This window comes from Lagenorhynchus albirostris, chromosome 10 (assembly GCF_949774975.1).
Source record: "Lagenorhynchus albirostris chromosome 10, mLagAlb1.1, whole genome shotgun sequence".
NCBI lineage: Eukaryota > Metazoa > Chordata > Mammalia > Artiodactyla > Delphinidae > Lagenorhynchus > Lagenorhynchus albirostris.
Genome location: NC_083104.1, coordinates 51,025,153 through 51,040,224, shown reverse-complemented (window position 1 = coordinate 51,040,224; position 15,072 = coordinate 51,025,153). Strand labels below are relative to the sequence as shown.

General features: G+C 37.6%; 1 protein-coding gene across 5 annotated transcripts in view; it reads left to right on the top strand.

Moving 5' to 3' along the window:
* PDCD6IP (programmed cell death 6 interacting protein) overlaps positions 1 to 15,072 on the top strand; it is a 58,091-nt gene that overhangs the window by 4,682 nt on the left and 38,337 nt on the right. For all 5 annotated transcript variants that reach the window (XM_060162418.1, XM_060162416.1, XM_060162417.1 and 2 more), the window contains exons 2-3: positions 7,898 to 7,952; positions 9,434 to 9,503. In XM_060162418.1, the coding sequence (XP_060018401.1) occupies positions 7,898 to 7,952; positions 9,434 to 9,503 (125 nt within the window). The remainder of the gene's footprint in view (positions 1 to 7,897; positions 7,953 to 9,433; positions 9,504 to 15,072) is intronic.

The window sequence follows — 15,072 nt, the reverse complement described above, 5'->3', positions numbered from 1 at the left end:
TATTTTATTTTTTGCTGCGTTGGGCCTTTGCTGCTGTCCCCGGGCTTTCTCTAGTTGAGGCAAGCAGGACTACTCTTTGTTGCAGTGCGTGGGCTTCTCATTGTGGCGGCTTCTCTTGTTGCAGAGCACGGGCTCTAGGCACACGGGCCCAGTAGTTGTGGCATGCAGGCTTCAGTAGTTGTGGCTTGTGGGCTCTAGATCATAGGCTCAGTAGTTGTGGTGCACGGACTTAGTTGCTTCACGGCATGTGGTATCTTCCCAGAGCAGGGCTCGAACCTGTGGTACCCTGCATTGGCAGGTGTATTCTTAACCACTGTGCCACCAGGGAAGTCCCCGGTATATAGTATTCTTGTTGACATTTTTTAATAGTTTGTAATTTTAGTTTTCTTTAACTCGAGTCCTTTATATAGATTTTGTAAAATTTCTAAATAGATTTGTGTGTCACTTTTTTGTGGGTTAATACTTAGTTTGCTGCATTATGGTAGTATCTTTTTCATTTGTAAAATAAAGGTGATGGAATTAGTTTCATAATTTCTGAAATTTTATCCCAGCACTAGTGTTTTACAGATCAAGAAAGAAAATATTGCTGTTCCATTTTACTTCTCAAGCTGTTGCTTACATTCTGATTGTTGCTTAAGATATTGAGATAATATTAGTCCTAATGACGTTGCTACAATTTGTTAATAAAACAGTGTGGGGAATATAAAGATATATAATACCTGACCCTTGGTCTCAAGGAGTATCTGTAGTAGCCAGACCTTAAATTGGCTCAGTAATTTTATTGTGCATAAATGAATAAACTGGAAAATTTAAAGGAAAATTTAAAATCTCTGCTTTTCTGTGTTCTGACTTTTCTAATGTTTAATAAATAAAATAGCTTGTCAGGATTTTCTTCATTCTTTGTAACCCTAGAGAGAATCTTCTCTCAGAGTCTTCTGCACACAGGAGGTTTAAGCCACGCAGCTAGCTTTGTGGTAGAGTTAGACTAAGATCTTGACTTCTTGACTCCCTGACTATTTACTTTCTGCCATACTCTGCTGCAGTAGTGCTTCATTAGTGATTCTTCATGAGGTAAATCGGGCAAAGAAAGAAGTGTGAAAATAAGGTTCAGGAGGCATCTGTTAACTCTGATCAATATCTGGCCCAGCTCTCTTGTTTCTGTCTCTGGTTGGTGGGCTGGGAGTTGCCCAGCCCTCAGTACTGGCTGGAGCTGGATGGGTTACGTGAATTTGCGTTGCAGTATCACTTTGCCTAACGTAGACTGGTTGTTCTCGGTCTTCACACCTTCCCCCTAAGAAAAACTTTAAAACTAGAATTTCTAATTGGAATTTGTCCTGTACCTATCACTGGTATATTAAAAGAAATATATTCATTTCCTTTTTATTTCCCCATGAGATTTTAAACGTTGAGTTCTTAGATATGTGCTCTAAAGTGATTAAGTTTTATGAAATACTGGAGAACATGTAAAACACTTATGAATAGTTGTAAAATAAGAATCTGTAGCTACCGTTTTTCCAACATGTGCAGTGTGTCCAGGCAATATTTTAAGCTTTGAGTATATATTGTATCATTTGTCCCTCATGCTTAAATTAAATGAGGTTTTGCCCTCACTTTAGAGAGGTTGAGGAGTAACTTGCATGCAGTCACACAGCTAAGAGTTGGTGGAGTTGGGATTCAGACTCAGGGTTGTCTGACTTACCTTTTTATGTTTAGGATTTTATAGTTAATTTTTTTTTTGTTACTTATTTTTAAAATAAAATCTTTAACGGTACAGATTCTTTTTTTTTTCTTTGCTACACCAGTACTCTGGTGTAGCATACTGGCTTTCTCTCTCCCCACTTGTGGAAAACTTGCAGCCTAGGTCTAATTTGTTAGAGGTATACCCTGGGATAGAATCTGCTGATTGAGTAAAGCATATTTAAATGATAAAGAGAGGGGTGTGGTAGATTCTCTTGTTCTGCTCCTGTTCCCTCTCTAGAGAGCTTTGATAGCTGAGAATTAGGCTGAACTGTGAGGGGTCGTATGTGGTGGAATTATATTGAAAGGATAGCTTACTGTACTTCGTATTGTAGGAACAGCATTTTCCCTGTGGTACCTGCAGTTAGCAATGGCTATTTTCTTTTGAAAAGCATTAGTTGGTCTCTTTGTTGGAGTTTACTCCATATGAAGTCAGATATTATTGATTTCCAATGACTGTTGTACAGTACTTATATTTCATTTTTTCATACTTATATTTCATATTATATAACCTGTCTTAAGACAGCTATTTTACTTTGAAGATTCCATCGCGTATCTTCCTAGTCATTTAAATGTAGGATATACATGCACTGTTACCCCACGTAAGTTTTCAGAGTTGACCCCAAAAGCTTTGGAGTAAATAGGGTAGGTATAAAATTTTAGTACATTCTCTTTAGCCTTTCTTTTTTTTCCTGATTCACTTGCAGAGCAAGTAGCTTTCATCTCCTCCTACTTCCTTCCTTGCTGTCTGTAGAGCAGAGGCCTGCCCAGCTGCCTGTTTTTGTATGGTCCAGGGCATCACCCTAGCGTTGTGAGCCTTGGAGAGCTAGCTGGGGTGCTCCCCTCTGCCCCATCCTCCCCTTTATTCCAAGTGTTTGCTTCTCTGGCCAGTAGCCGTGCCTCACTGCTGCCCAGGGCTTGCTCAGGTGCCCTACACGTTGGGTTTTCTGCTTGGCAGTTGCTTGGCAGTGAATGGTATAATCTCATACCGGAACTTGGTGACTCAGCAAATTGCCCTCTCTCCTGCCAGCTGTACCAGCCGCCCAAGTTTGAGATGGCTGGACTCTCTGGCAGGAGAGAAGGGCGTGCCGATATTTGAGTGTCACTGGGGCAGAGAGTGAAACAGACTGTATTAGCCACTACTCACCTCCCTCCCCTGGGCTTCTTAACACCAGACTGGATCCTCTTCCCTCAGAGAAGTCTCCAGCTAATGGCAATTAGATAGCTGTGTACTTAGTGTACCCACCATCTGAGATGGCCCAACCCAGGTAAAAAGTGCCCAGGGCAGGGCAGGAGTTTTCTTTCTTGTTATAACAAGTACCTACATTTTATCCTTGATTTTGCCTCTTTTTTGGCAAAGCCTAGAATAGCCCTTTTCAGAAAAAGTGTGCCAGTCCCCGCCCTGTAGCCCTGTCGGCCTCCTTGCACATTGTTGCCTCAGGGTCTTGGTACTTGCTAGTCTCTCCTTATGGACACGTTCTTTGGTAGCTCCTGTTTATTACCAAAACAGAGAATCTCAGGTTTTACTTTTCAGAGATTAAAAAAAGTTGCCTTTTAAAAACTTTGCATTTTACTGATTCATTTGTTTGGAGCTAGCAATGAAACTGAGCAAATAGACCCAGTTTCTGTTACAGTCCTTTGAGAGAAAAGACATTAAACAAAGTCCCGCAAATAAATATATTACCAACTGTGGTAAGTTCTGTGAAGGAAAAATTCAGGGGCCTAAGATTATAAATGGAGAGGGGAACTAATTTAGAAAAGGAGTGAGATTGAATGCCTCTATCATTTCTGCCACCACCGTGGATCATCTGTTTACTGGATTACTGCAATAGCTTTCTGACTTGTCTGTACTTATGCCCTGGCACACCTGCAAGTCAGTTTTCTACATAGCAACCAGGGTGACTCTGAAAATGGATTAGCTCGTGTTACTCTTGTCCAAACCCTCTGGATGGTTCCTCCTCTTACTCTATAGTAGAAGCCAAAAGTCTTACAAGTTGCACTCAAGGCATCATTACTTCCTTGATTTAATCTCCCACTATTTTCTCCAGTGCTCACTCTCTGGCCATATGCCTCCTTATCATGGCAGAGATCTTTTCAGGCATACTCTGGTCTCAGCTTTTTGGCACTTGCTCTTCCCTTGACTGGTAATGCTTTTCCCTCACATCCCATGACTTCCTTCATGCCCTTTCTATTATTCATGATTGTTAAAAAATTTTTTATGTATTTACTTTTGGCTGCCTTGGGTCTTCGTTGCTGCGCATGGGCTTTCTCCAGTTGTGGCAAGCGGGGGCTACTCTTTGTTGCAGTGAGCGGGCTTCTCATTGTGGTGGCTTGTCTTGTTGTGGAGCGCGGGCTCTAGGCACACGGGCTTCAGTAGTTGTGGCACATGTGCTCAGTAGTTGTGGCACATGGGCTCAGTAGTTGTGGCTCGTGGGCTCCAGAGTGCAGGCTCAGTAGTTGTGGTACATGGGCTTAGTTGCTCCGCGGCATGTGGGATCTTTCCGGACCAGGGCTTGAACCCGTGTCCCCTGCATTGGCAGGCGGATTCTTAACCACTGCACCACCAGGGAAGCCCCCAGGATGTTTCAAAATTTTTTATTTTTTACTTTTATGTAGTCAAATGACCATGTTATCTGAAAAAACTACAGCCTTCTCACCTCACCCCATACACGTACCTTATTTCTCTCACTTCTTTAAGTGCCATTGCACTTAGCACTATCTACTTTACTACATTTTTACTTTATCTTGTTTTGTCTCCCACTCAGAAAGTAAGCTTTACAAGGGTGCAAATTTTTAAATGCTTATGTTCTGCTGAATTCCTATGTCCTAGAACTGTGTTTGGTGCATAGTAAACTTGTAGTATATGTTTGTTGAATGAGTGAATGAATGAGGACAAGAAAAATGGGAAATTGTGATGGGAAAATTTCCAGGTATGGGGGAACAAAATGGGCGAAGGCCCTGAGCCAGGAGAGAGCATAGAATTTTAGTGCCTAGAATGTGTAGTGAATATTGAGTTGAGGCTGGAGAGTTGAATGATGTCAAAAGTTTTGGATGTAATTATAAGTATAATGGGAATGCAAGAATACTCTCCTACATAACCAAAGTACAGCTTTCAAAATCAGGAAATTAACATTGATTGAATATTACCATTTAATCTACAAAACTCATTCAGATTTTGCTGATTTTCCCAATAATGTTGTTTACAGGTCCAGGATCTAATCCCAGATCTTGCATTGCATTTAATTGCCTTTTTAGTCTCCTTCAATCTGGAATAGTTTCTCGGTTTTTCCTTGTCGTTCACCATGTTGGCATTTTTGAAGAGTACTGGCTACTTACTTGGTAGAATGTCCCTCAGTAAGGGCTTGCCTCATATTTTCTTGTGTTTTACACATTTTGGGGCTCTCGTACCACCCAAGTGATGCTGTGTTCTTTTTAGTGCATGTTAGGAAAAACATGAGGTTGATTTGTCCCATTGCTGATAATGTTTAACTTTTATCACTTTGTTAAGATGCTGTCTGCCAGATTTTTTGGCCTTACAATTAATAAGTTATACTAATTAGTATTTTGTGGGGAGGTAGTTTGCGACTTTGTAATATCCTGTTTCCATCAAACTTTCGTGTTTTAGCTTCCATTCATGATTTTACCTGAATCAGATATTATATTATGAAAGATGCCAGATGGTGACATTTCTCACTTCATTGTTTCTTCTAGATTTATTAGTTGGCATTGTACAGTAGGGTAGAGCTTTCCCTATTCATCTGTTTGTTTTGTTTACTTTAGAACGGTGTTCTTATTTTCCTTAGTGGGTTATGATTTGTTATTTATTTGAATTATTCTGGACTTGGCTAGTAGGAGCTGCTTAAAGCTAGTTCCTGTGTTCTTCTGACATATCCTCATCATTTTTTGAGTCCTTAACTTCCTAGCATAGCTAGATGTTTTAGCCTTGCTGCTTGAATTTTCTCAGTTGCAGTCATGGAGCCAGCAATTTCTCTAAGGACTGGCTGGCTCCGTTTAATGCATAGTACTATTTATCTGGCCTCTAGGTATGCTTATTGCTACTTAGGTATTATTGCTTCTAGGACGTCTCAGCATATACACTTAGGAAATACATACACACACACATTTATACCTCTTTTGTATCTGTATTACATTGTATTAAAAAATGAGTTCACACTGTTACCTCCCATTCCAATCCAAAGCCAGCGTTTCTTCTAGCTGTCCACATTCCCATGTTTGTAACTCCTTTCTCTGGTAGTTAGAAGCCTGACTCCCATTATCTTCATTGTATTTACCTAATTGCTCAGTTCTTCCTCTGTGTAACCAAAGTTGTGGCCATGGCAGCCCCAAACTTGATCTCTGACATGTTGCTCCCACCCCTCTGGAAAACTTGGCCTCAGAAATAACAATTGCAAAGAGCCATGGTGGTGGGGGTGCAGGAGCAGGGAGGTGATAAGGGAAGGAAGAAAGATTACAGGCCAGTTAGAAAGCTTGGCCTTGGACACCCCCCAACCCCCTGGCTAGCTCAGAGGTCAGCCTGATAGGGGAAGACTGCCTCATGTTTGATAATCATTCTGGCTGCTGTATGAAGAACACATTGAAGAGAATGAGAAAGGAGAAGAGGAGACAGGGCGACTGGCTAGGGAACTTTTGGATTAGTTTACATTCAAGGGAGAGTGGAATTGTTGACTGTGTAGCAGTGGTGGAGATGGACAGGAGAGGACATACCCAAATCATATGGGAAAGTTGGTAAACCTGATTTTAATCAGTAGTTTACCAGAGGTGTTAATCTGCCCAATGGATATAAAGTTATCTTAATAAGAAATAGTATTTTAAGGTATACATTGGTTACCTAGGCAGATATTAGTTTGCTTTTAGCCAATAATAGTTGATAAGTATTTTTCTTTGGTGGTAAGAGGTTTTTTTTGACAGTTTTTTCATTGCATGCATTTTAGATACAGGTTTACACATTAAAAGACTGTGTGGGTCTTCCCTGGTGGTGCAGTGGATAAGGTGCTGTGCTCCCAATGCAGCAGGCCTGGGTTCGATCCCTGGTCAGGGAACTAGATCCCACATGCATGTCACAGCTAAGACCCGGTGCAACCAAAAAAAAAAAAATAAAGACTACGTTAATTAACTTTAAAATGGCTGATTGAAATCTGATTCGTGGTCCACTCAAAGTTAACACGTATAATTTTAGTGTACTCCAGTTATATTTACATAAATGTGTGTAATATTTAGCTTTGGTAATTTTAAATTTTGACCGGTTTTTATATTTAATTAATAAATTATTTTTAAGGTTCTTTTTTTCTTCCTGTTTTATTGAGATATAATTGACACATAGCACTGTATAAGTTTAAGGTGTACAGCATAATGGTTTGACTTATATGCATCATGAAATGATGACCACAATAAGTTTAGTGAGTATCCGTCATCTCATATAGATACAATATTAAAGAAGTAGAAAAAAGTTTTCTTTTCCTTGTGATGAGAACTCTTAGGATTTACTCTCTTAACTTTCATATAGAACACACAGCAGTGTTCATTATATTTATCATGTGGTACTTGACAATCCCTAGTACTTATTTATCTTGTAACTGGAAGTTTGTACCTTTTGACTGCCTTCATCTAGTTCCCACTCCCCTCAGCCCCCCACCTCTGGTAACCACACATCTGATCTCTGTTTCTATGTTTGTTTTTGGAATATAATTGACCTACAACACTATGTAAGTTTCTGTCACACAACATAGTGATTTGATATTTTGGTACATTTCAAAATAATCACCACAAGTCTAGATGCCATCTGTCACCGTACAAAGATATTACATAATTATTGACCATATTCTCCATATTGTACATTCCATATTCGTAACTCATTTATTTTGCAACAGGACATTTATACCTCTTAATCTCCTATGCAGTAAGGAAAAGACAGCCTCTTCAATAAATGGTGTTGGGAAAACAGGACTACTTTCTCACACCATGCACAAAAATAAATTCAAAATGGATTAAAGACTTTTAAATGTAAGGCTTGAAACCATAAAACTTCTACAAGAAAACATAGTACGCTGTTTGACATGAGTCTTCATAATATTTTTTTGAATATGTCTCCTCAGTCAAGGGAAACAAAAAGAAAAATAAACAAATTTGCTCTGTTTTTTAGATACTATGATCAGATCTGTTCCATTGAACCCAAATTCCCATTTTCTGAAAACCAGGTAAGTCATTAATTTTAATTTTTTTTAAACTTATATGATAATGGTAAATCATTCATTTCCTCCTACCCATGGTATTTTATTAAAATAAATGGTGCCTCTTCACTATCCCTAGGTTTTTATGAGACTTTAAAAATACAAATTAGAAACTTTTAAGCCCATTGTAAAGAGTCTCTTGGAAATTCTGTTCATGCCATTCCTCAGTCACTTCTGGGCTCATTTAGTGCATTGGACTGCATTATTTTACTTGCAGTTTTTAATCAATAGGATCTTTTGACTAATATAATCTGTGGTGCCCTTTCCTTTGATTTTTACAGAATAAAGAAAACTGTATGATTCAGGAAGTACTAGTCTCATTTTATGTGCTTTAAAAATTATTTGCACATGTTATATTTGCATATGAATTTGCAGATACTGTGATTAGATGTTACACTATAAGAATGTCAATCTTACTTTCTCTTAAAGGCTAGATATTGAAAATGCTGATGATTTCTTACAGTTTTATTTGGGAGACTTGTTAAAAGTTTTAAATTTGTGTGGCATTTCTAAATTTTAAAATAGTTTATACAAAATACTTTAAACATTCTTGTACTAAAGTTTTTACAAGTCAAATAATATGGTAAGATTTGCTTTAAAATATTCCAGAAGAAAAAGTATGTGTGTAGTGGGGTTGGGGTCAGGAAGTGAGGGTAGATGAACCAAGAAGGGCAAAAGGCTAAAACTGCTGATGGATGTATGGGAGTTCCTTGTGTTATTCTCTCTAGTTTTGTGTGTATTGAAAATTTCTCTAATCTAGAATTGAAAAATTTTGTATTGGATTGCAATACATAATTTAAAAGAGGCCAAGTTCTTTTTAACCTTCATGTGTGGAATATTTTAGAGTAGAGTGAGATGCAGTTTTTAATTAAGTGAACTTTTATTTGTATACATACATAAAAGTGAACAGTATCATGTATATAGCTTGAATCTTCAGAAAGTGAATATATATGTATAACCACCACCCAGATCAAGAAATAAAATATTGTCTCATTTTATCCTGGAAAGGTAATCATTCTCCTACTTTTGTCATCATGGAATAGTTTTAAATTTTATCCTCTGGGAAACCTGTAGAGCTTACTTCGTTGCCTTTACTTCTCTTGGCTTATTTGATGATCGTTTATTAAGTATCTGTTCTGTTCAAGCCATTGTGTGTTTGTAAAGATGAGTAAGATTGTGTTTTCTGAAGAAGACAATATGTATTCAGTTACTGAGGCAGAATGACCATTTGAAATATCCTAGTGCCAGTATCTTACTTTCAAAAAAGAAAATTTTATGGTCCACAAAAAGGAAAAGGAATTGGTTGGTTAGAGAAGATAGCATTTTAGATGGGTTGAAGCTTTTGTCCTTTTCTTCACTGTGGATTTTTCTTTGAAAGAGACTTAATATTTAATGAGATTCAGGAAGGTAACATGAATTTCTTTTCTTTTTTTCCTCTTTTTATCAAGATCTGCTTGACATTTACCTGGAAGGATGCTTTTGATAAAGGTTCACTTTTTGGAGGATCTGTAAAATTGGGTATGTAATTTTTAAATAAAAAATGATAGGAAATTTGTTCTAAATACTTTGTATTGTTGTAGGTTTCTGAAATTGCTCTCCTTATGACTCTTTGTAAATAATAAAAATTTTTATGTTTTATTTTCTTTCTAACTTCAACTTTTAATGAAATTTCCGAATATTTGTAGAGAGCCTACACCTTGCCAGGCACTGTCATAGTTTTAAAAATGAATAAGATAGTTGTACTCAGTCAGGCTGGGAAGGTAGCTATCATTCTAAAATATTGTAGAGAGTATATTAGTCTGTGAACAAACTTCCGGGAGCATAGATGAGGAAGTGGTTAATTCTGCCTGTTTGAATGCAAGTGATGTTTGAGTGAGGCCTTGAAGGATGAATTTGGTTTTTCCAGGTAGAAAATAACATTACATGTAGAATATTATAACTGAAAGTCGAGAGGCTTTTTGATCTACCAGCTCATCATGTTAACCTTTCTATGTGTTAACTTTCTCCTCTGTGAAGTGGGGAATAGTACTGTGAAGTACTGTTTATTTCATTGGGTTCTTCTGTGGATAAAATGAGTGAATATGTGTAAAGTCCTTAGAACAAGGCTCAATAACTATTAGCTACAATCAATAATATGAGTATTATATTACATATGAAATACATATATATAATGTGTATGCATCATAGAATATATGCTATATAATATTATATAACAGTGTCATATAGTGTGTTGCTATATGTAATACATATTGATATAATTATTGTTAAGGCTTGAAACCTTAGGTGAATTGGGGATTATGGAGGGTGAAGATACTGGAGAGTAGATTGTGAAGAGCTGCAAGTGTACTGTGAATTTGTGCTCTTCCCTCTTATGTGTTTATAGCTTATTCCACCCGGGCACTATGGAAGGGGCTTTACACATATTATCTTAGTAAATTCCTTCTCAGCCCAATGAAGAAAGGCACTGTTATCACCAGTTGCACAAACTGGTTTAGAAAGATTAAGTGACTTTCCAAGATCATATGGCAAAGATTTAATGAAGCCAGATATAACTCCAGAAAGCCTAAGTCCAGAGACTAGAGAGAAACAGACCAGTTAGACTGGTGAGAGATGAAGAGATTTAACTAGGTGTAGTGTATGTGGGTCAAGGAAGGGATGGGTTTGAGAGAGGGTTCAGAGGTGAAACTGATGGATCTGCTGGCTGGCTGTCAGAAGAAAGAGTAGGAGTTGATGTTTGACTCTAAGGTTTGTAACTTGGTTTGACCTGTGGCTAATTATTCCTTTCAATAGACAGGTTGAGTTTGACTTTTCTGTGTTATATCTGGGTAGAAGTTTCTCTTTGGCATTTAGAAATAATATATTTAAAGCTCAAAAGAGGTCGAGATGTAGATTTGGGAACAATTTTCATTAAATGATAATAAATTTATCTCCTCTGGTAGATTGTAGATTGGGAAAAATATGAAAGCCAAGCTAGGGAATACAACGTTCAGGGGAATGAGAAGAAGAGGTTCCTGGGAATGAGGTTGAGAAAAGACTTTCAAATCTCAGAGGAACCAGGGTAAAATAGAGACAATGGGATTGAATGCCGGAAGAGTTTCAGAGATTGTGTCCAGTGGTTCCCAAATCTGGCTGCATATTACAGTTATCTGGGGAGAATGTTAGAAATACAGATTATATCTTTACAGGCAAAGATACAGGATGCCAGATGTGATAGGAGGACATTTCAGGGTGGGCCACTGGAATTGATACCTTTGAAAATACCTTCAGGTGACTCTGATGTCGAAATGTCATTGACAGAGTCATTGTGGCCGAGGTCAAGAAATAGAAGGTTGTAGAATTCACTGGATTTGGCAGAGAAAGAAGTGTCACTAGGGGCATGCTGAAGTCAGATTGCGTCGAGGGGTGGACTGGAAGTGAGGAAGTACAAGCAGCATGTGTGGGTTGCTCAGTTAAGAAAATATACAGTAAAGAGTTGGGGACAAAGGGAGCGTTATGCTGAGAGGGAGGCAAAGTCAAGAAAAGGACTTCTAGTGCTGTTGTGACAAGCAAGTTGTTTGGCTGAGAATAAGGAGCAGGTAGCAGGAGAACCAGGAGACATTTAAGTGAGATAGGTTAAGTTGATGAACTGAGGTCCTAGAGGAATTGGGACACACAAAAAATTGAGAGCGTAAGTAAAGCAGGAGGTAGATCATCAAGGCATTTCTAGTAGCAAATATTGGGAATTAAATGTCCATCACTAATGTTTTGGTTAAATAAAGCACAGGCTGCCCATTCATTAGAATATTGTATAATTTAGAATATTAAGAATGATAATGCAAATATATATTTGTTGACATATATATCTGTGTCCATTGAATATCCAATAAAAGACCTGTTACAGGTGAGAGCTGTTGCCTTGAATTGATGTAACTCGGGGCCCCAGAGCTGGTCTCTTTGGAACACCTTTTATATAGAAACCAGGGTGATTGCTGCTTCCTGGAGTTGTGCATTCCAGGCACCCTGAATATGGTATAGTGTACTATTTGTGAAAAATTAGGTATGTGAACATGTATGTACTTATTTGTCAAGATATTCACCAAAAATTAGTGGGTAACTCTGGGAGGATATTGAGTGATTTTTAATGTATTTTCTTTTTGTGTGTGTGTGTGTGTGTATGTTTAAACAATTGTTTGAATTTTAGAACAACTATTTTTATTTATAATCAAGCTGTTGTCATTTTGAAAAGCTCAGGTAAAAAAACAAGAATGAAGTTCAATATTAACAAAAAAGAGGTCTTTGAAGAAAGGAGAGTTGAACATTTATTTTAAAGAAACCCTGATTTAACTTTAGATGTGATAGAAGAAATCATAAAGGAAAAAAGATTTAATTACAGGAAAAAGTTTTCACAAAATCTCTTATACGTGAGAAATTGTCAAAATAAAATGAAAGACAACAGCCTGGGATGATAATGTTCATAGGAAATATAATAGGCTGGCATATATATCTTATATATAAAAAGTTTATTTTTATCTGTTGCTTGGAATGTATTTCATTCTTCTTTAAGTCCACTGACTCTCTGTCATATATATTGGATGAGTTGCTTTATATTTAGACTGTGACTTTCTTGTATGGCTCTGCGTGCGTGTGTGTGTGTTTTTAGAAGTTTTAATTGCTCCACCACCACACACATTCTGTGCTTTTATCATATTCTCAAGACTTTGCAAACTCTTGGTCTTATTATTTATCTCTCTGGACTCACCTTTTCCTGAGTGACTCTTCTGTTCCCTTTGGCCTCGACTGTTTTCTTGCTTGAATCTGGACTGTTTGCTATCTAAATCTGCTGTATAACTATTATCCCTTAGTTTAGAGCCATTGTTTTCTGGCTACGGTGTCTTCCTCTTTTGCTGGAATATACTCTTAATTAACTTTCTCAGAAAAGGTCACATTTCTGAATCTCTTCTTTGTGGAAATGTCTGTATTTTGCCCTCACATGAATTTGGTTTGAAATTCTGCTTAGGTCAGAAACCTTGGAGGCACTCTTGACATTGTTTCACTTCATTCCCCACATTCAGTGAATTCATCAGCAAATCCTATCAGATTTTCTTTTTAAAGGTATTAAAAATCCAGTCACTTCTCAGCACCTCTGCTCGTACTGTTGTGGTCAGAGCCACCATCACCCCTCGCGCCTATTGCAGCAGCTACCTGTCCTAATCTCTGGCCTCCACCAGTGCTGCTTCCCCACAGTCTGTTGTCCACCAGGCGGGCTGAATGTGTCTCTGTTCAAAACTCTGTTGACTTCTTGCCTCACTCAGAGTAAAAGCTAAAGCTTTACAGCAGAGTTGGCTCTCTTACCTCCCTGACATCATTGCTTCCCATTAGTCCCTTGTTCCCCGTTTTTTTAGCCATACTGGCTTTAATATATGTTGAATTAATTAGAATCATGTTTCTTCAGAACCTGAAGGCATTGTTCCCTTGCCTTTTACTATCCAGTGTTACTGATGAAAAGTCTGCTGAGTATTCTTTTGTAGGTGACCTGATCCTTTTTTCTTGGGAAGATTTTTACAATTTTCTCTTTATACTTCATGGTTAGAAATCTCAAAAGATCTAATTGGCTTTCATTTGGGGTATGGCATTTTATTGTTGGTCCTTTCAGTTTGAAGACTCATTATCTCCCTTCAGCCCTGGGAAATTTTCATACATTTCTTTGATAATTTCTTCATTTTTTACTCTCTTTTCAGAATGCTGTATTAACTGATATTAGTTGTTCTGAGCTACTCACTCACAACTTTTACACGTTTCATTTTGTTTTCTCTTTATGGGCTGCCTAGATATTTTCTAACCTTTCTTTTGAAAAACTTTTAGCAATCAAGTTTTTAATTTCCAGGGGCTTTTTCTTATTCATGGATTGTTCTTTTTTTAATAACATCATGTACTTGTTTATGGATGTACCATCTTTGATTCTCTTTAAGGATGTTAATGTGGATCTTTGAAATGTTTTCTGTTATTGGAATTGTTTACTCTGGGCTTAGATTTTTAGTTCACCTTGATCTTTATTTTGCTGCATGTTCTACTCATATCCTGGTTATTCCAGATTTTTAATACATTTATTTAAGAAAGTAGGTTAGAGTAGCTGGTGTGTATGTCTGCTTTACTTTATGGTGAGGAGGCTAGAATTAGGTTGGAGGCAAGCTAAAAGCTGACCGTAATTACAAGGGAGACTACTAACATGCTACATAACAAGGAGGGTTTTACTTTATGGCACTATTGTGTGGCACAAACACACAGCTGTAGTGTTGTTCTGATTTTTCTAGATGGTTTGTTCGGTATTTTTTGTAAGAAGCCTTCTGATTATTTTGCTTGGTGTTCAATACCTGGCACATTATGTAAGACTTTTGAATGTCACTATGATTTAATTTGTTCTTTTTTAAAAATTTTTTTGTAGTTAAAAAAAACCCATAACATAAAATTTACTATCTTTACCAATTTTTAAAAATTCTTTATTTTTTTTTGGCCGCACCACATGGCTTGTGGGATCTTAGTTCCCCAACCAGGGATCGAACCTGAGCCCCAGCAGTGAAAGCACCGAGTCCTAATCACTGGACCACCAGAGAATTCCCTGTCTTAACCAATATTAAGTGTACAGTTCAGAGGTGTTAAGTATGTTCACATTGTTGTGAAACAGATCTCCAGAACTTTTTGATCTTGCAAATCTGAAACTCTGTACCCTTTAAACAACAACTCCCCTTTTCACCCTTTCCCCAGTACTTGGTAACCACCATTCTACTTTCTGTTTCTGTGAGTTTGCCTACTTTAGACACCTCGTATGGGTGGGATCATAGAGTGTTTGTCTTTTTGTGACTAGCTTGCTTCACTTAGTATAATGTCCTCAAGGTTCATCCATGTTGTAACATGAGACCCGATTTCCTTCCTTTTTAAGGCTAATATTCCATTATAAGTGCACATCACATTTTGTTTCTGTTCATGAATCAGTGGACACTTGAGTTACTTCCACCTTTTGGCTATTATGAATAATTCTGTTACAAACATGGGTGTACAAATATCTCTGAGACTGAGACCCTGCTTTCAGTTCTTTTGGGTTTATGCCCAG